At 38.6% G+C, this 22,063-nt stretch overlaps 1 protein-coding gene across 13 annotated transcripts in view; it reads left to right on the forward strand.

Annotated features, from left to right (window-relative positions):
• Ldb2 (LIM domain binding 2) overlaps nt 1-22,063 on the forward strand; it is a 321,331-nt gene that overhangs the window by 240,369 nt on the left and 58,899 nt on the right. For all 13 annotated transcript variants that reach the window (XM_017599112.3, XM_063272933.1, XM_017599113.3 and 10 more), the window contains exons 3-5: nt 12,720-12,892; nt 19,326-19,448; nt 21,802-21,885. In XM_017599112.3, the coding sequence (XP_017454601.1) occupies nt 12,720-12,892; nt 19,326-19,448; nt 21,802-21,885 (380 nt within the window). The remainder of the gene's footprint in view (nt 1-12,719; nt 12,893-19,325; nt 19,449-21,801; nt 21,886-22,063) is intronic.

Raw genomic sequence — 22,063 nt, forward strand, 5'->3', positions numbered from 1 at the left:
ATAGACTATAATCCCAAAGATTCATTTTATTGTATGAACTAAGCCACAGCACCATCGGTGCATGAAAATGGGAGCTTTAAGCGATGGGTTAGACAGTGGTAGGAATTCAAGGCATATACAATAGTTGAATCAGTAAAGGTACACAAGCACCAGCTACTAGATGCTGAGTCTGGGCCCAGTGGCTGCCCAGCAGTATGTTTTCACACCGGCATCCTTGAGCTTCACTGAAACCCAGACCCGGAACATCAGGCCCAGCAGCTGGCACCTGTGCCGTTTGTCAGACTCGTAAGGAGTCAGCCATTATACCCTGTTTCCAGGAAGCCAATGCAACACTTAATTCTGTCAGAATGGCCGTTCTTTTCCTTGTTGACACCATCTAAGGGTCAGGAGCACAGGCCCCTATGGACTGCTGTGGAATGTGGACTGTGTGGAATGGAATGCCAACCTGAACTTCTTATACTGCTTCTCGTTTCCAAGGATTTTAGCTTCCTTGTAAAAATGTCCATGGAATGCTGACTTGGACTCTTTAGCTAAACAATGTGGTTTCCATATGGAAGTTAGATGTCTGAGGATTATATACATAAATATGAGACAGAAGCCCCATCCCTTAGGAGCTCCCCTTCGATGGGAGGCATCCTTTCTTTTCCTTTTTGCAAAACTCAACATTCAGCTTTAGTCTTTCAAAATGTTTGTTTTTTTTCCTTTCTTCCCTTCCTTCCTTCCTTTCTTTTTTTTTTTTCTTTGTACTTGAACATTGAAATGTGAGGATTCCAAACAGGAGCCCTAATATCTCTCTTTTGAGTGCTGGAGAGATGGCCCAGCAGTTAAATGATCTCACTACTGTTGCAGAAGTCCAGAGTTCAAGTCCTAGCACCCATGTCTGACAGCTCCTAACCAGCTCCAAAGGACTTGACACCCTCTTTAGGTCTCCACAGATACCTGCTGGCATGGGCTCTTAAAGGTACATGGGCACATATACACAAGTAAAAACCATAAAATATTTATGAAGAAATTAAAAATAGAATAAAGACTTGTTTTCTTCTCACTGATGTCCCCATCCCTGAACTGAACGTGGCCTGACCTCTGCACAGGAACCCCATGTGTACACATAGCAGCATAGCAGGTTTAAAATTGGCAGACTATCTAAACAGACAGGCCAAGTCCACGTTCATTTGTTTGCCAAACATCTCCTAAGTAGCTATTTACACCACAAATGTGCTGTGATACTTAAATGTTTCAAGAATATTTTCCAAGAACCAAACTTGAAAGACAATAAAATTAACGATTACAGATCAGCAGAATGTCCCAAAGTCTGTGTGCATGGGGAGGGGGCCATGTGCGAGTAGATCAGTGTATATTTAACACAGCACCATGCTTTGTGCTGACACTTTATGCCTGGGTGCTGTTAGTACACGTAAGTGCCCACCTTTGTTGCTCATTGCTGCCCTACCGGACAGATAAAGAACCTGGAGCTGAACAGGCAAAGACGCTCTGTTCGCATTCACGTGACTAAAGGTACATACAACCAGTGTGCAACGAAGACGCATCGATGCACAACTCCTATATGTTTACAGTTGCTCTGAGGGTGCAAGGGGGCCTTAGAAAAGAAGGAGGAAAAGGGGTGCTGCACAGTCAGACAGTGCCATGCTTCAGGGGGACCTGAGGATGCCTAAGAATGTGGATCAACTAGGAGAGAGAGATCTCTGAAGATGTCAAATGTGCCAACACTTCTGAGCAGAGATGACGCTGCGGCCGAGCACAGGAATCCAGCTAGTTTAGTCTTGAGCCAGACAAATTCCTCTTGTACTTCAGACCCCATGGAAAAGGGTTACTCACAAGAAGAGTCCCTCTCAGTTTCTGCTTAGCACCTGTGAAGGGTGTTTGCTGTGACTGCCAGCCATCCAGAGGGCCCGGCCCTCTGCAGAAACAAAATTGCCTCTTCCCCACTCTTGGAATTGCTAAAGCCCGTTGTGTCCAGGCCTGGATTAAGTTGAAAATCACAAACACACATCTGCTTTTCTGTTAGCCAGATGAAATATGCTGATATTCAAGTGTGAAATGGAATCACTCCGGTTGTCTCCACTGGGCTGAGTTTGGGACAGCTCGGTCAAACATACTGAAATGATTTCATGAGAATTCCTGAAGTTTGGGAGCGTAGGGGAAAGAAAACTCAAGAAGGATGTTTACCTCTCAAGGCTGCAGCTTTGCTTTGGGATGGAAATGCTGGAGATCGTGGGAAGCAGTCAGCGGAGACGGTGCATCTACAGCAGTAACCTAGCAAGCTGCCGCCTGTGACCACCAACTGTCGTCAGTGACACATGATCCCTGACAAGGTGGCAGGAGTACCCTGTGACCTAAATGGTGAAAGTTGTAAAATTTGACAATAGTAAACGGGAATGAGCCAGCAGAGACCCTTCAGAGCATGAATCTTGGTTGCTAGTAAAATAAAACCATGTATTTCCCTTCTCATTGTTTAAAAGTAAAAGGAAAATATTCTCTATGTCCTTCAATATGGAAGCTCTAAATAATAAGTAAAACAGCGATACTCAGGTGGTACCTAAAAATTAAATTCTATGAGATGTCTTAGGGGGGTCAAAAGGCTTTCTGTGAATGCCAGGCAACCTGAGCTCCACCCCAAGAATATAAGTAAAAGGCCAGGTGTGATGATGTGCATTTATAATTTTAGCACTCCGAAGGAGAGATGAGAGGTACAAGCAGAAAAATTGCTCAGAGATTATGAGTCAGCTAGCCTAGAATATTAAAGCTAACTATCCTATATAACCACATATGCACGTATGTGTTATATATATACTGATCTACTCATACATTGCCTCCTCTCCGTTCACACAGACTTTGAGACATTCTGCTGAGCTGTAATCATTATATATATAGAGAGAAATAGATATACGTACTTATATACATATATGTAGAGAGAGAGGGGTCATATGTCTGTATTACAATTAAAGTATCTAGGAGGCAATGTGACATTACTATCAAAGATAATCTGAGGTGAAGGCTCTCATGGTGCTGAAGATATTGGTGTCTATAGAGTGGCCAGAAAACATGAGACTTTATTAGTATCTGTTAATATTAGATGTTTAAACAAGCAAGCCTTGCTATTTCAGTGGCATAAAACCCTTACAAAGTATTTTTTTATTCCAAAGTCCTAATTTATTTTCCTCAGATGTAACAATTCCCCTCTTGTCACTTCTGAGGCCCTGGGGGCATGTACCAAACTCTTCTGTCCCAAACATGCAGGAAGAAGACTGTAGTGCCCACATATGGGTCACTGGCATCACACTGTCAGGGGTGGAGATAGGGCACAAGTTACACAGTTTTACTGCTCATGTCTAAAGGCAGATCTTCTATCTGGAGATTTATTCTGTTGTAAGAGTGAGAACTAGGGCAGAGTCTTTTGAACCCTTCAGCAAAGCAGTCTCCAACAGAGAGTTAGGTCTGGTTCCATGTACACTCCATGTCCACACAACAGTTAGGTCTAGTAAGCCCCTAGCAAGTGCCTGAAAGATTAAGCGATGCTTTCTTGGACATGGATTATTATGTGACTAACAAAATAATGACCCGGGAGAGAAGTGGGATACTTCTCTATCATGTATAAGGCCTTGGCTTTAATCCCCAGGATCCTAAGAAGGGAGAAAGCTCACAGGACCTCATCCCCAGACAGAGACTATAAGCAACTGGAAAATGCAGAGTTACCTAATACCAAGGACTCAGCCCTGAGATTATGTACACACAAGTACATTACATGGGCTGAGTAGGTTATAATTAGATATTTAGGAGTGTGCGTGTGTGCATATGTGCATGTGTGCATGTGTATGTAACAAAAAGCAAAGTAAAAAAAAGGAGAACAATGGGGTGCGTGGGATAGTTTGGAGGGAGGAAAGGAAAAGAAATGATGTAAAATTATATCATAATTTCAAAAATAAAATTATTATTAAAAATAAAAATAGTGTAGTTATATCAGAACCTAAATAACCTATAGTTGCTCCTGGTTTTACTTTTTCTGGGCCTCAGGTTGCTGACCTTTAAAATGAGAGCATCAGATAGAATATTGGGTAACCTAATTACATTTATTAAATAATTGTTAGTGTTTTATATTTTATTTTTTCCACATATGTTAAGTGCCATTCGTAATCACTAATCAGGATGCAATCAGTGTTGCTATGAGTGGAGATCATTCCTACTCGATCAGAGAAGCACATTAAGTACATTTCAATATGTAAACAGCTATAGCTGTGTTTTATTATTATAGAAATCTTAGGAAGTATTTCTGGGCATCACTAGAATTAACTACATGTCTTTTCTAACCTTGTCCCTGTAATTTAGTCCCCAGTGCAGTGGCACAAGTAGACTTCTATTTTGACTAATATAAACTAATGGAAAAATAAACATATATATTAATTTGTGTAACAATTGATTGGATGCAGGTGCATATGAATAAATATTAAAATTTATACTCAGTATGAGGGTCACTCAATACTTGAGATATATTAGTAATTTCTAAAAAGAAAATTGAGTAGTACTGAAATGGATCAAAATAAATATATATCAGGATTCAAGAGCAAAACAGAATGAAATCAAGGACTTCCACATGTAAAATCTTGGGACAATGTATAGAACTCCCTAATTCTTGTGCCAATCCCTAAACATGCTAACAGGGCAGGGAGGAGGTCCATTTCCTCAACATTTCAACTTCTTCCTGAAGAATCTCTTACAGCTGGTGGAGCAAGATGAGAAAGACACTGAAAAATTGAAAAGGAGAAATGGAGAAAATATCTCAATATTTTTGAATAATTTACATATGTTGAATGGTACTGTGATTTTTTAACTGTATTTTTAACCAAAACATATATTTAATTAAATACTTCTATATTAATATAATTTTTGACTAAAAACAAAACCTTAAAGCTTAGTCCAAAACCTATATTAATAGATGCATTTGAATATATGCTTTGATTCAAAATCACAATGCCATTAAACATATAAAATATTTTACAATATCTAAAAAAACAAATATTTTCCTACCCCTAACACTCTGTAGAGGACTATGGAAATCTTAAGACAAAAGATAATTAAATTTTAGGGGCATGTGTCATATCCCTATACAGGAAGATTTTAAAAGTTACAATGCTTTCTTTCTAAATTTAATTTGAGTCAATCCTTCATAATTCCTTGCATTGAACAAAAGAATCTTAAGGTTCATCATTTTTTAATGTGTAGTATTAAAAATTTTGACATTAAAAAGCAAAAAATGCAGAAATACTTCTATCAGGCATGAAACATGGCGCAAGTTTGAGCAGAGTCATCCAGCTTCATGCAACAGAGGAATGAATCCAGATGTAGCCATGACATTCATCTCCTCGTCTTTATATGAACTGATGGGCTCACTGGCAGAAGAGAATACCTAATCATGTTTCTCGGCAGATAAAAAGATCTGTATGGAAGACCACTTAGCTAGTAAATACCTCATAAGGAAGACCAGGGAGGGGTCATTATAGGATGTCGCTGGCCAAATCCTTTTAGTACTATGTTATAAAGGAAAAGGCAAATCCCTGTTTAGGCTTTCCCTGACCCTGGCTCTGACTTACCTATCTGCTTCATCTCTCTGATAGTATACCTATCACAATGCCTTCCTGGTGACATCATAATCCATCAAGCACATTTGATCCCAACTCATGTCTGTCCAAGGTCCATTCTTACTGCTGAACCCTAGACTTAGACCTGTCCAATCACAGATCTTTCAATCAAGACTCAGCTCCACTTTTTCAATCAAGACTTAGCCTACACTCCTTGCTACCACCCTAAGCCCCTGTCTGAATATTTTTAAAACAAAGGTTTCACCCATAGCAGGTATTCAGTAAATATAGATTAAATGAATCTTTGAAAAAAGCAAGATATATCCTTACACAGAAAATATTTAAATCAAATTGCCTTGGGAGAGAAAATAAATCAAAGCCATATTAGAATGATAACTATGATAGCCATGGAGTTGGCGTGACTTACTTTCCCCCTCTCAGAAATAAGGCTTGAAACATACCACCTCTGTCAAAGTCTCATGTTTTAGCTCCATTGTTTTGACTATTTATAATGGTTATTTTCTGAGTGTGAAATTATCAGTTTTGTTTTGATCACTCCTGGAAACACTATCATTTACGTGTTAGCATAATACATTCATGGATTTATGAATACAAATGAGTCTACAATTTAATGAATCTGCCCTTATTACCTAATATTATCACTGTACTGCAAGAGAATTTCCGTGTGCATTTCTGAAACACAGCAGCTGTAGCAGATGGTCCAAATGACCAAGGCTCAAATAACCAAGTTATTCATTGACATGTCCAGAAAAACTGTAAATATCATTAAATAATCAATACTTTTAATATAATTAATGTTGCCTCTATGGAAACAGGGATGTGGAGCTATACAATTTTCTCTTAGATGTAGTAAAACCATTGGGTAACTAATGTCAAAGTGTTACATCATCCTGGTACACTCCTGATCTACTTCTCCATTTTTATCAGAGTTCCATCTCTTAGTTTTTAGAACTGAATTGTCTTTGTAACAGAAAAATTAACAGCATCCTAATTAGAAATGAAAAGACTCCCAAATCAAGAGTTCTCCCATGGAACAATATTTCTTTGGTGGATTTAAAGAACCCCAGAGCAAAAGACATGTGGACTTTTAGAATTGTAGTTTGATGAGGGGACCTAGCAAGGCTGAGTCACACATAGCAGACTTAGAATGAGCTGAGGATTGCAAGGGGAAGAGTAATTCTCAACATTCACTTTTCTAAAACTGTTTGCATGCACTATTTCATTGCAACCTCACAAGGATTTTATTTAATATTTTAACTTTATATTTTGATTACCAGTTTGAATACAGTCATAATACATAGAATAGAGTAGATAGATAAATAGATAGATAGATAGATAGATAGATAGATAGATAGATAGATAGACAGACAGACAGACAAACAGAGAACTGATGGGAAGAATAGTGTTTTATGTAGCAGGATTGCTGCTTTGGGAAGAATACATTAATATTTTTTGTTTTTTCGTTGAACTCCCTCCTAATTCCCCCCTTATACTGTTTGGTTTGAGGGGTGTGTGTGCTTCTGTTGACCCATGTGCAGGGTGGCCAGAAACCTACCTTGGGTTTTGTTTCCCAGGACAACAATGTACATTGTATTCTGACAGTGTCTCTCACTAGAAACTGGATGTCACCAATGCAGGTTGGCTGCCCAGGAAGCCCTCTAGGCATTCTCCTGCCTCTGCTTCTGTGTGCACAATGGCTTTTCTTGTGAGTTCTAGGAATCATATCCAGATCCTTCTGATATCAACCACTTTGCCAATGGGTCTATTGCACTAGCCATACGATATGATTTCTAAATGTGTCCACTAATATTCCAAGTATGCTCTAGGAATCCTACTGTCTACAAGTAACTTTGACTCAGTAGACAGTGTATGGGCCCTGCTTTCATATACCCACCAACTTCCTCATGGAGAACTCCCACCTTCTCAGTGTGGAAGTTGGAATCAGTAATAACAAGAGAGGAAAACAATGGAAACTTTAGGAAGAACCTGAGTCCAGGTCTCAGCGTCCAAAGCAACTATGAATAGATGTTTAGCTCTTCCCAGATAAATGTATTTACCATAAAGTAGACGATTATTTGAACATTCTTTGTAAACATTCCAGGCCATGAATAATTTAATATGTGATTCTTTTTCTCCTTCAGGAACATATGCATAAATGATATGTAGTATATTTATTTCAATTATCTATTGTAACAAAATCTTCCTGTGTTCCTGATGCTCTCCCCATTGATGCTTCCTAACTTGAGGGACTTTTATCTAGATTTGTTAGGAAAACAGAATGCTTTTTATTATCTGCTGTAATCTTAATCTCACTCACAGAATATTTAAAAACCTCTCTGTGGAAATAATGTAGATTTATGCATATCAATATTTAAATTATTTTCATTCCAGGAATTAAAGCATAGATGTAAAGGGTAAGTTTAGCATATGTATGTAAAGCTAATAGATTCAGAAGTGGTGTGGCTGATGAGTTAGATCACTGAATCTCTAAACGTGCCCCATCTTTGAAGTACTTTGTCAGATTGTGCTGTATGGTTGCGTGGTTTAACACATTGAACGAATGTGCTCATCTCAGTGTTCCCACAGTATGAAATTGTATATTGGACTTGGGATTCAGAAGAAAGAGCTGAACAATTCCAAATCACAAAATTTGAATTATTGCACTGTGTTACGTACACTTACATATTTGTTAACTCTCCTAATAGAAACAAGTCCGATTGAGCTGATGGAAGGTCTGTGTTTGTGCCTCACTGAGGAGCTCTGCTCAGAGAATGTTCACAGAGCAAATAAATAGCAAATAAATAAATGAGGGGCATGTGGATTTGGCTCTGGTGACCTTCTCAATCACTGCATGCTTTATCGATTTATTTATTTATTGGGGAGGAAGTCACACACTCTGTAGCCTACCCTGGCCTCAAATTCATAGTACAACTTCTTCCTCATTTTCCTCAGCATTGGGATTATAAACATGAGTCACCATACATGACTCTGCATACAATTTATATACTGTACTCTGTGTGTGTGTGTGTGTGTGTGTGTGTGTGTGTGTGTGTGTGTGTGTGTGTAGGGGGATTTATGGTCACTGTCTCCTTTACCGAATATGTAATCTCTTCTAGCACCTTTTTTATAGTAAGCAGAACAATGGTCATCCAAAGATATCTATGTCCAAATTTATTGTACCTATGAATATTGTTTTACATGGTCAAAACATCCATCCTTATCTGACTAATAAGGACTTTGCGAGGGGTGAGATTATCATGGATTGTTTGTGTGGGTCCAGTGCAATGGATGAGACCAAACACGGAATATGGAAATCAGAAAAGAAAGAAAGAAAGAAAGAAAGAAAGAAAGAAAGAAAGAAAGAAAGAAAGAAAGAAAAGAAGCCTTCCTTACAAAGGCCCCACCTGCTGCTGCTGAATTTACGGATGGAGAAATAATCATAAACAAGGAATGTAGGCAGCCTGTAGATGCTGGGAAAGACAAAACAAGAAAACAGCTTCCCCAGAGCCTCCTGAAGGGAAGCCACAGCTGCTGACACTGTTTCATTAGCTGAGCAAGACCCGTGTTTGACCGTTGAAACTCTAAGGTAATAATATGTTCGTGAGGTTTTAAGCCACTGCATTTGTGGTGATTTGTTACAGCAGCAGTGGGAAACTAATACAGCCTCTGACATCCCTTTTAATCTCCTGCAGCTTTGCACAGTGTGCGTGCAAATAGAGACTCAGTTAGCTCTCCTCAACGATCCTCTCCATCAAGTCTCCTCACAGCATATCCTTGCTTACTACCATCTCCATGTCAGAATGTGACGCCTTACCCAAGTTTTCTCTATTTGCAAAGAATTGAAGCTTAACATGAACCGTCTTGAGACAAAATGGAGAGGAGGGGGAAGAAGAAGGAAGATGGAAAAAGAACAAGAAAGAAGAGAAGGGAGAGGACCGGGAGGGTACAAATCGACCTTCACAGGGGTGACATTGGCCTCCTCCCAACCTAGATCAGGGCTCTGGTCAGTTCACTGACACTATGCTGCTTGCCTTTCTTTGTGTGCAAGCTTCTCTATGCCCATGATTTATAAGTTTTTAGTGGGAATAAATAAATAAACTACCTGTTTGTTTAGGAAAGTGTTTTTTTTCTGTGAGAAAAAAAATCAAGTTTTATTAAAAAAAAATAAAAGAATACCTGAAGTACAACTTGAGATATACTGGAGAAACTACTCTCTAGAAATGGGGCAAAATGAGTGGTGTATGTATAGTTTAGATTCATTTTTTATAAATGTAAGATTTTCTAAGAATAGAAAACAAAACTTGTTTATTATGTCTCAACTTTATGAATTAGAACCTTGCTGTGCAGCAGTGCCTGGAATCATAACACTTACTAATACACATGATAACCTTTCACCATACCTTTCACATACTAGTATTACAGTCATGTGGCATTGCCTAATTTTCTACACTTCTTTATATTATTAACTTGTTGAATTTCATTTAATTTGGGGTCATACTCAATTCACTCATTAAACCTGTTGTACATCTACTCTCTCAGTTCTACCCACCCAACTTTTGATTATCTTCTGTTTAGGAAAGGGTTTTGAAATGCAGCTAGCTTCTTTATTGGATATAGCCTGTAGGGAGAATCTCATTTCTGTTTCCCAGGACATCCTGACTTGGTTCTAAGATGGTCTCACTCCTGAAAATGAGTGTTGGGTGGTAGCCTGAGGACTCTCTTCTTCAAGTCACCTCTCTACATTCCTTGACTGGGCTTCTCACAGTAGGATAACCTTACAATAGCTGGGCCTGGTCCTGAAGCATAAGGTAGAACTTTCTAGTTCTTCCCAAAGTGACACTTGGTAGCTATGTTACGTTCTGTTAACTGAAGCAGAGTACAGGAACCAGAGTAGCAGCCAATGGAGGACAAACAATGCATAAACCCGCATGGGCAGCACTGCCAAGGTTCACCAGAGCCACCTAAGTGGCAGCCTCCAGGTGAAGAAAGGAACGGTATGCCTAATGGGTTAAGTCAGTGCTGGAAATCATAGAACACAAGGGAGGTGTGCCTGACAGCACATGCTGGTCTCGAGGCTCCTACAGTATTAGAAACTGTTCAGTACATAGGGCCATGTTCCATTCTAAGTATGTTTCCTGTATGACTTGGGCTTTGTCTGGAATTGAGGAAGTCATTACAAGTTTAGGGTTAAAGTTAAAGAAATGCAAACTTTATTTCCATTTATTATTTTCTTCGACAGTGAATAAAACTATGTTAATATCTAGCAAAGTGCACTATAAAGCAATTAAACTGTATATGATTTGTACAGAATAAACTGCCATGTGATGAATCCAGTGACAATTATTTGCCGTAACCTTTTTAATGTGACAATTTCTTGGATGTAATAGTGAAATATTTCACCCTTCAACTTCATTTTTATGCTGTGTATTTATTCTTAATAGTACAGATTCCAAATTGTCAAAATACTTGAGCTGATTTATGGTAATTAGCTTTACGTTAGAACATTTGAAGTACATTCAATTAATTTTATCTGTCTGGCAAAGTACAATAAGGTCTTCAGCTCTGTAAAGTTTTCTTTGTAATATTAGCTATGCATTTTGCTGGGGGATGTGCTGGGCTCAAATTTCCCATTTGAATTTGATCTTCAGAGAAGGAACGTGCAGTTTTTGGGATTAGGCAGTATTACGAAATGTATACATAAGGATTATTGGGGATAGCATCACCGAAATCCCAGACTGCTCATCAAACACTTGTTGATTAATCTTACCTGCAGCAAATAGAAAGCAATAACAACAGCACAAATTATTCAAGGGCTCATAATGTAGATGTGGATTCTTTAAGGATCATGTTGAGGAACAGTTGGGTAGGAGATTCTCCGTATACTTATCCTCTCAAGTCTGTGTACAAAAAAAGCTATAGATCCATATGGGATGGATTAACAGTGATGCTTTTGAAATGAAATTAAAGATTCTAAACTTTCATGAAATGGTGTGTGATCTTTACTAGCTAAAGCTGTCATTGGTAGTTTATCCTAAATATTATTTTTCTCACCGAGGATATTAAATCATGGATATGAGAGATTTATTTCAAAAACAAAGAAACAAGCAAACAAACAAAACCCCCTTGGATTGTTTGAGAGCGAGTTTAGGACTTTGCCTTAAAATCTGCACATAAGCAAAATTCTTGATTTTATGAGTTGGGATTTCCACTGTTGAGGAATTCAAGTCACTGCTGAACTGAAGGCTTGTCCTGAGCTAGGGAGCATCATATATAAGAAAACTCAGCTCAAACTTGAATGGAATGGAGAAGACCAATTTAGAGCAAGCAGAGGGTGTCAGGTCCTCTTAACTGGCCCCTTTAGTCCAGTGATACATTTTTTATCTAGCTCAAAAGCAGATAGAAGACTCAGAAGATGCCTGCCTATAATGAGATTACTTCTCATTAATTCACATTCCTTAGAACAGTTTGAGAAACAATATTAGGAAAGGCAGGTTTACTCATATTTGCATATGTGAGTTGAAGACAATCTACAAATCCTATGACTTTGGAAACTTCATACTAACCTTTTTCATCGGATACTTTTTTGGGTCTTAATTAGCTATTTCCTATTTTTTTATTTTTCTGGAGACCCAAAGTGAAAATGCCAACATATTTCACAATCTAAAAGGCATCATGATATTAAAATTTATACTCTTGCTACTTATAAAGGCAAACCACATAGTTGGGTAATTAAAATGTAAATAGCTCATTGCACAAGCCATGCAGGTTGGCTGGCTTTTGTTTTTTCATAAAATATGTTCAGTCAAGAATGTATGTGAAGCTCCATGAGTAAGTGCACTCTCTCTGTTATTTTCCAACTATTAAATCTTATTTTATTGGTTTCCACGGACATAAACCTTGGTGAGGTGGTGGTCCCATTTTTCCCAAATAGTTAGGGATAAAGTTTATTACTTTCAACCCAGATGGGTCATGGCTGTTTAGAAAGAGGAATGGCCTCCTGGCATGGTTGCTAGAGATGACTGGATCCAGCTGGCCACAGTGTGGGTTTGTGGTATTCATTGGATATGTGTGTTCATGGCTTGTTTCTCTGTGTTTCTTTCACAGCTATCGGCAGGACCCTCATCCCCCGTTATTTTAGCACCGTATTTGAAGGAGGGGTGACAGACCTGTACTACATTCTCAAACACTCGAAGGAGTCGTACCACAACTCATCCATCACAGTAGACTGTGACCAGTGTGCCATGGTCACACAGCATGGGAAGCCCATGTTTACCAAGGTATGAGCCAGGCTTGGGTACAGCCACATCCTTCAAAAGAGCTCAACTGCTTCTTCACTTCAACAGCTAAAATAGAGCCTTTGTTTTTATGCAAATAAGTCTTTGATAGCTGAAAGAATGCTTCTCTATTGTACAGACAGTATTTGTGCTTGGTTATTTTGAAAATGTTAAAGAAAGTTCAAATGTGAACAAACAAGGGAGACATTCCACTAATTACACCTCAATTATTAACTGGAAGGCATCTGAAATCAAAAGGGAAGAATGGGCTAGGAAATCTAAAGGTAAAAGGTTGCTCCCTGACGGTCTCAGAGATTCTAGGATTGCAGTGTGTCAACCAAAGAACACAGCAATGGTCACAGCAGAGCTAAGGCAAAGAAGACGGGGAGGTGCAGACAACACAGTGTTTGAATCCAAGTTCACAGCCTGTGAAAGATATAAAATGTAAATCACAGAAGGCAGAGACTAAACACCATCTTCTACATATTTCCAACCTGTTACTTCAGTCGTGGACAGAAAACCAGCATGTGGAATAGCCCCCTCACTGAGTACTACTCTGTCATATAAGCACCTGATCCCTGTGCATCCCCTCTGGGTAGAAAAATAAGTAATAACGAAATAGTCACAGAATCTAGCAAATGAAGTTTATTATTTATGTTTTTGAAGTCCTGGTGATCAAACTCAAACCCTTGCATTTGCTAAATGCATGCTCTACCAGTGAGCTGACCCTTCAATCCTATAGTAATTTGTTTTAATGAATACTTACTCATGCAATATTGACTATAATTCAGCATGGATTTTTTTGTCATATTAGTGATAACAGCTATCTCTTTTAAAACAAAACACAGATGACATCCCTTTCTAGTTAGAGGGTGTTGAATTATCAGGGTTAATTACCAAAAATCGTACTGTAAAGCTTGAGATGTGTTGCTTCTGCAATTTTGCTTCAAGAATAATAATAACTCAATGTTTCCTGTTAGTATCGTTGGCCACATTAGTATACATCAGAGTTTCACAGTGCCCATGATGGTGTGTGAAGCCAAAGGTAGGGGACAAGGGTATATAACACAAAGGAAAGCCACCATCTACATCTGATTCCATAGCATCTTGATTTTGACAATAGGCATTTTTCCTGTGACAACAGCTAGGGGTTTTCTTTGCATAAGAGTTAAACAGAGTCGATAGGAATCTGTCGAAGAACTGCTTTGTAAGAATTCTGAAGTCCATGCTAGGAAGAGAGTTTCGCTTAAGGAAGGAAATGTCCTTTGGGATGAAGGCTTAATTTGCCCATGACTTGCTTCATTCTGAAGATAGAGGACATTTTCATAATCATGCAGATAAGATGCACACATATCCCTTTCTCTTCCGTGGATGCAAAGTCTCAGTAGTGCAGGAAAAGCCTCTCTCTCTCTCTCTCTCTCTCTCTTTCTCTCTCTCTCTCTCTCTCTCTCTCTCTCTCTCTCTCTCTCTCTCAGATGTTAATTCTTTTAGCTGATTCAAATAAAATATGCCACCTCCTTATGCTTTAAGAGAAACAAAACATGCTAATTAAATAAAACTTTTCCATCATTCAGAAACTATGCTGGGTGTCTGAGGCCATTGAAAAATTTAAGAAGCATTTTTCTGTCGGCCATTTTATATATTGAGTCAATGACTTTCTTTCTCAGGTCAGGTCCAAACTCACAAAAGAGCACAGTGAGTTGTTCTCAAGGGATATAATGGAATATTTTAGACTTGTGTCAAACCACACCCCACCTCACTTTTCTGAGGAATCCACAAGGCACGAAGTGCTTTTCTCATTCTAGTTAAGACACCGAGGTTTGCTTCTTGGCTGCATTTTTTTCTGGAATGTTCCCTCTGTTCCCTGGTGTGTTGTTTGTTTGTTTGTTGTGTGTATTTTGGTTTTCTTTCTTTCCAGGAAAACAAGGCAATGACTAGAAAGAGCTGAACACAGCTTCCTTGGCTCTGAGACCATCAATTATTTGGACCACCTACGTCATTCTGCTCCAGGGCAGGATGGACTATTTGCCTATTCCTGTAATAAATATTTCAATACTCTGATGAAAAATATCTCTTTCTAGGACATGTAGTTTCATTATAGCGACTTAATCCAGATGCTAATTATGCACATTTATTTTTAGGAAATTTGATAGGATTCAAAGGATACATTTTTCTTCTCTCTCTCTCTCTCTCTCTCTCTCTCTCTCTCTCTCTCTCTCCCTTCCTCCCTCTACCCTTGATGTTCACTATACTACTCTAATTTCCTTCTGTTCTTATGTTAATTAAAAATAACTTAGCTGCATGTAATAAAACACTATGGCTATTTTAAACAAACAATAAGCCAGTGACTTCTTGGTACCACAAAGAAAAGAGAATTGTAAAACCTGTGCTGACATTTTAGTCTCACTCCTGGAATGTTTTTAGCACATTATGTGTCTGCAGCCTACATTGTTCTAATTTATACTATCACTAAACTGTTTCTCCCCAAATAGCGTTTGACCCAATGGCTCTGAGTGGCTTTTATGAAAATTTGGTCAACTAGCGAATCGGAAATCAGCCACACTCCTAATCAACAGAGATATTAAATATCCCTCAGGGGTATAGTGAGCATTTTGCAATTTCCTGATACCAGGAACATTATAGATTAAGGATAAATATGTAATTAGAATTTTTAAATGCACATAATAAAGCCTTTCTTTTATGTTTTCAATTTCAAATCAAATAGAAAAACAAGGCTTAATAATCAGAAGAGCGTGCTGGGAGCCTCTCAGAGCTCAAGACCCTTGAGTTATATTCAAGGATGTGAACATCTGAACATCTGAAGATTCTGAGAGAGCCACTGTAAATGTAAATTCTTGGATTTTACAAATTAAAACAATAGTTACAACCACTGCTGGATACCTTCATCACTTCTGCAAACATAGGTTTATGGATTTTTTCCTCTTCTCAATTATTTATCATGAAATTATTTACTACTGAAACAAATATAACCTAGAAGCACATTGAATAAATGTGGTCTAAATGAACACTTCTCTCTTCAATTTTTAACAATTCTTTCCCATTCTAACTTTACCCTGTGTATCACATTACAGTCTATAATTTCTTCTGTTGAAGATCATATCCCCCTAATTAATTAAGGATCGTATCCCCTAATATACATTTACATGTGTGATATCTCTAGATAAAATTCAGAGAACTTTTTCCAGATAGTATTCTAAATTCTCTATTCGACTCATGCCATTGTTCATGTATAAAAATACAAAACTAAACATTCCTACCTATTAAAAAATGCACACAATGCCGTGAGAGCTGTTGAATCATACGGCAACGTGGTCAATATTACTTCATTAGTTAGAGACAGAGAAGGGTTAAAAAGCTCCCGGGTAGTTTGAGAAATGTTCTTTTTTACTTTTCTCATTCCTGGCCTAGTCTCGCGCTAGCACGTGATCAACTGAATGCCTGCCAGCCTCTTTCTTGTTGATCCTCTGGAGACCATCTGTGCTGGGGGCATTGATTAGAGTGTGTCTGCTGGGATTACATCTTTTCTGTTGCCATGCCAACTAATCAGCTGATTTTGGTTACCACAGAAACAAAATGTCAGAGCTCACAGTACGGGAACATGAATTCAGCACAACAGAAAATGTTTTCTTAATTGGGGACCCTTTTTGATTTTTGGATTCCAACAGAAAAGCAGGATATTTTTCCTTTTAAAAACCAACTTCAGATAAAAGCTGCATTAACTGTATTGATTAATAAGAATGCACAGATATTTTCTGAAGTGAGAAAACATTACTTTTACTTTATTAGCTATGCTCATTTTTTTATATTTCCTAACAAAGGAGACATACATTGTCCCATACGTACCTCTGTTATGGTTCTTGGTGGTTGCATAGAAAACAAACCGCAAAGCCTTTGGTCTCATTTAGCTCCCATTAGAGGAGGGGATTCTCCCTGATAATGCTATATATATATAATAATCATTTGGGAGAGGATATCCATCTTTCATTTTTGGATATCATTTAATGTACTTTAAAAAAACAAGAATCAGTTGCAGTCAACTGGGAAACAGTTCTAAGAATTCCCATTTTACGCATAGTACGCCCTGGATAGAGCAAACCCATCTGACTACAAAGGGAACCCGTGACTTATGGCAATGTTCCATTTCATTGGCCTAAGTTTGTCTGCAGGAGAAGTTCTGACTAGTTTTCTGTGGCAGCCTGAACGAAGGAAGCACCTGACCTTGGCCCTACAGATGCTCTAACTGAGCAGTACATCGGACGTATTACTCACTTGCCTTCTCATCATGAACCTGGGATCTAGTAGAAGCAGACCACAGCCTTCTTCTACTCTGACCCTGGGGTTTACAGACAGAAAACAAATAGCTTAGATGATAACAACAACAGCAACAACAATATCAATAACAGTAGCAATGAGTAACCCTGACATTTCACCAGGCTACTATATTTGTTTAACTATCTAATAACACCATCTCTTAAAAAAAGAAAAGATTATAGCCTATGAATATGTCTTTCCCATTGATACTTTACCCATGACCTCTCTTCTGTGAAAGCTGTCACTGCAGGTGTCTTGTATGAAGTTAACATCCTGAGGTGGGGATAGGGAGTTGATTTAGTCTGCATGATACTTATTTGAGAACTTTGGTAAATTAATTCCAGTTCTCAAGATGTGTTTGGAAGAATGGGTTGGGGACATTGATGACATCTCCCTTTCTACTCATTAACACTTGTAGCTACGATGCCAGGAAACAGGCTCAGCAGACAACCCCTGTCAGAGGTTTAGGGCACGATGCCCACATGTCTTAACTTACTCCGAAGTTTTGCAAATTGGATTTGAGGTTAAGATCTTCACCCAGATTATCAATAATTATCTCATTATGTCCATCAGATCTTTGCTCAAATGAATATAGCATCTTTCTCCAGCAGAGCCTGCTATACTGATTCATCCCCACAACTTTGGGATTGGCACATCAGAATTTATGGAAAGGTCCCAGTCATTCCCTGTGACAGTTAGAACTTCCTAAGTGGCATGATATGGCAAGGGAAGCATTAGCCATACCGCATGTAAACTTAATATGAACTGTTAACCACTATCTTCCTGGACTGTAGCTTTACAGATTAATTTTTACACATTCTTGCATATTTGGGTTAACTAGGAAATCTTCCAGAAAGTCTGAGCAGAGACTCAGCATAGTAAAAAGGAGAAAATGTATGGAGTCTAAAAGCCCAAGCTCCAGACATTCCCCAGAGATACTTCTCGTGATCTGCATCTCAGCACATACATCATGGTGACCTTGATTGGGTTTTCTCTTCTCTTAGGTTCTGTTTGTTTCATCTACTCCATTATATCTTCCCACCATTTTGCTTGTTCCAGGCACACTAGCCAGCATTCTATATATAGAATACACTTGATGGTGTGGCGGCATATTTGATTTCCCTCAAGTTCCAGAATAAGTAAAAAGTCGGGTCAGAATTCAAACCTTGTATCCTCTGTTTGCACAGCCCCCATGCACTCATACTGCTTCCTCAAAACTCCCATGGGTTTATGAACTAGTTATAACTGCGATGTCATTCCCCGCTCACCACCTTGTAGTTAAAACAAGACAAGGGTGTGTATTGCCTTGTATTACTCTCTTGCCTTTCAAAGTCACTGATAGTGCAAAGAGTGGTATGTAGAGCTGGATCAATATTCTAAGAATGATACAAATATGAAAAGTTAAAAATACCTTTGTGGGTGATTATAAGGGAAGAAAGACTCTTGACTTTTTTATGTTTTAGTAATCACATATGTTCTTAGGAAGGTGAAGGACTAGCCAACCTTTTATGTAATATAAACAAAAACTGCCACTGTCGATGATGTGATTGGTATAGTTCCTAAACAACCCTCTCTTTCCCCCTGCATCAATGACTGCATTGGGTTAAACCTTGCCCTTTGGAGTTGCTCCTTGAAAATGAAGATGTACTCTTGATGGGTAATGTAGTAACTCACACTTGAATATGAGTTATCTTGTGGAAAACTTTATTTCAAGTTAAGGCAACCAAGAATAGAATGAAAGTGTGTCTATTGCACCCATGGGAGGAGGATCATGAAAATAAAGAGGGCGGTGAGTCAACCAAACTGTATTAGTTGCTTTTGAACTAATGTCCCTGGAAGATGGGTTTGACCCCATTTCCAGATAAAAAATCAGACCCATGTAAAATTTCATTGGTAGTAGACTAACTGGTATTTGGAATTAGCAAGCTACTTGGCAGTCTTCCCAACCCACTGACTCTAGAGCTGATACTGTCCCTGTCCCTCTGTTCCATGGAGATACTGCCCAAGGACCTCAAACGACACTTCACTGAGTAGTTGATAGGAGCTACAAAGTATTGTTTATCTGAGCTGCGTGGCAAGTGAGTGTGTTGTTTGTCACTCCCAGGTATGCACGGAAGGCAGGCTGATCTTGGAGTTCACCTTTGATGACCTCATGAGAATAAAAACATGGCACTTTACCATTAGACAGTACAGGGAGCTGGTCCCCAGAAGCATACTAGCCATGCACGTAAGTATTTCTATTGTATCTCCTTTCTTCTTATACTGTATCTTACACAGAAAGGAAACCCAGGTCTGTCTGAAGAAAGCCATACTATTACCACACCATAGACAATCAGTTCTAAGTATTGAGTCTTTCTCCCAACCATTTGAATGCACAAGCTCTTTTTGCTATCTTTGTTTTCAAGCTTGTAAGAGGTTTTGTTGTTTTTGCTTTTTGTTTTTTCCCCATATATTAGTGAGGTTCCCTTGATAAGTGGTTTCTATTTTCTTCAGTTACAGCAATTCAATATCAGATACTTTTCTACCCAGGTATATGCACATTTTACCTGTAATGAGAAGTAGAAATAGTTTTCAATTCTGATTAAAACCATGTGATTGGAAGTGAAGATCCTGTACCCAGGAGCTATTGGTCCTTCCTAATCCTGATGTTTGACTAGCGTGGGGATGGGGAGTGGGAAGGTGCAATAGAGTTAGACTTCACAAGCCTGATTTGTTTATGGCCCTGAAAAGTTAAAAGAGAATAAAATAACTACAGATACCATTTACAGAATTTACTAAACCAAGTCTTTGGCTAGAAATTTAATCTGCAACTGTCACTCAAGGACTGACTTACTATCATTCCTATTTCTAAAGGAAGCAAAGAGATGGCCCAAAGTCTTTCAGTCCAAATGTGGGAAAACCAAAGTTGTGACCCACTTGGTTCTGAGTCCCAAACCTGTTCCCTAGCCTTCTGACTCCAGCCTGTTTCTCCAGACCTTTGCCCTCACCCTTCTCCTTCTAACATAGTAACAATTTCTCTGCCCTTTCTGGTGACCCCAGGCCTTCTGCTGTAGCACACCAATTTCCAATTCTTATGATTCACCATGCTTAAAGTCCTCCAGAACTTTCAAAGCAAGTTTCATATGTTCTACTCTTCTTCAAGAAGTCTGGTGTATTTATAAATTTTTCTCAAATTATACTGAAAGGCATTAGAAGCATGTGGGTGAGATCTGAGGCCATACATTGAGAGCTCATTTGATTATATTACTCTTCATGAGTGGCTTTAAACAGTTGGTATGACATCTCCAGATTTCTAGTCCCTTGTCTATACAACAGTGTGGTTATTTCTTGGAGAACCCACTTTAAAATTAAGACTTAATGACCTCAAAACCTACTTAGGATGACACATGGATCATAGTGGGACATCTGTAGGTGTTATTGGCCCATTCTCAGCATTTGTTGCTGCCCAATTACCATTCAAGCTGCTTGGCTTTTAGCATGGCACCACTTAATGAATCTACACAGTGCCACCAGATCTTCCCACAGAGGCTCAATGTCCATAAAGACCTTACTTCAAAACTGACTTGAAACTGTACTTTTTGGTTGTTTTCATTCATATTTGTATCTACGGTTGCAAACAAAAATGATTCTATCATTGAATGAGAAGCACAGATAAGAATAAGGTTCTATTAGTCATATGTGAGGTGGTCTTGTGAGTGTAGACATGGAGAGAAGTCTGTATACCTATATCTCCCTATGTTTGGCACCAACTTGCTAAGAAAGAAGCAGAATGAAGATGATCGGCCATTAACTCACAAATACAATGCAAAAAAGAATATATATATGTATATATATATATATATTTGGTTTGGGGTCTGATCAAATATAATGTTTGGGGCAATCTGCAGTACTTTACATCCTATGATACTTTGGGAAATGTAATACCTACCCTTTTCATCTCATAGGATAAAAAGTATTGAAGACATTGATCTCTAACCTCAGTTTAATGGGGAAGAAAGTTAAAATTGTCTTTCTCCACATACAAAAGTGGAGACTCTACAGATATATGTGATGGATTTTGGCATGTTATATTATTATATCATACATTTTTATGGTAACTGCAAGTTTTCAAATGTATCCTACATTCTGGGTAGTAAAAATACTACCCCTATCATAGCCGGAAATTTAATCTGCAACTGTCACTCAAGGATTGACAGGGAGCAGGCATGGTTTGCCAAGTTCAGAGGCACCTCTTTCTCTTATTCAAGCCAGAGTTCTTCTGGTAGAGCTCAGTGGCTTTCTATCTGAAGACACAAGGTCAAGGTCCCTCATAGCAAAAGCAACATCCCTTTACCCTGAATCCAGTGCACAGCCGAGGCACTTTAGTTTTCTACTCTTACACAGTCAGTCTCAAAATCTCCTTGAATACTAGAGGCAAGCAACTTCAAAATGTAAATTCAATTTTCTCCGGCAATCTGTCCCTCCAAGAAAAATCAACAGTGTCAAGAGTGCATATCTCAGCAGCAGCAACAGAGTCTAGCACTTTCAGAAGACCATCTCAGAGGACTGAAATATGTTGTTCCCTTCCCCTCTTTGTTTAGGCACAAGATCCTCAGGTCCTGGATCAGCTGTCCAAAAATATCACCAGGATGGGTCTAACAAACTTCACCCTCAACTACCTCAGGGTAAGATTGATTAAATAATTTTATTTTTTATTGAAATTGAAAATGAATTTTAATTTTGTTCTTTCGGTGTGTGTGTGTGTGTGTGTGTGTGTGTATGTGTGTGTGTGTGTGTATGTGGTTTCATTTGCCTGTTTTTTTTAATGTATCCTAAACCTGAGTTAAAATGAAGTATAAGCCA

This window comes from Rattus norvegicus, chromosome 14 (genome assembly GCF_036323735.1).
Source record: "Rattus norvegicus strain BN/NHsdMcwi chromosome 14, GRCr8, whole genome shotgun sequence".
Taxonomy (NCBI): Eukaryota; Metazoa; Chordata; class Mammalia; order Rodentia; family Muridae; genus Rattus; species Rattus norvegicus.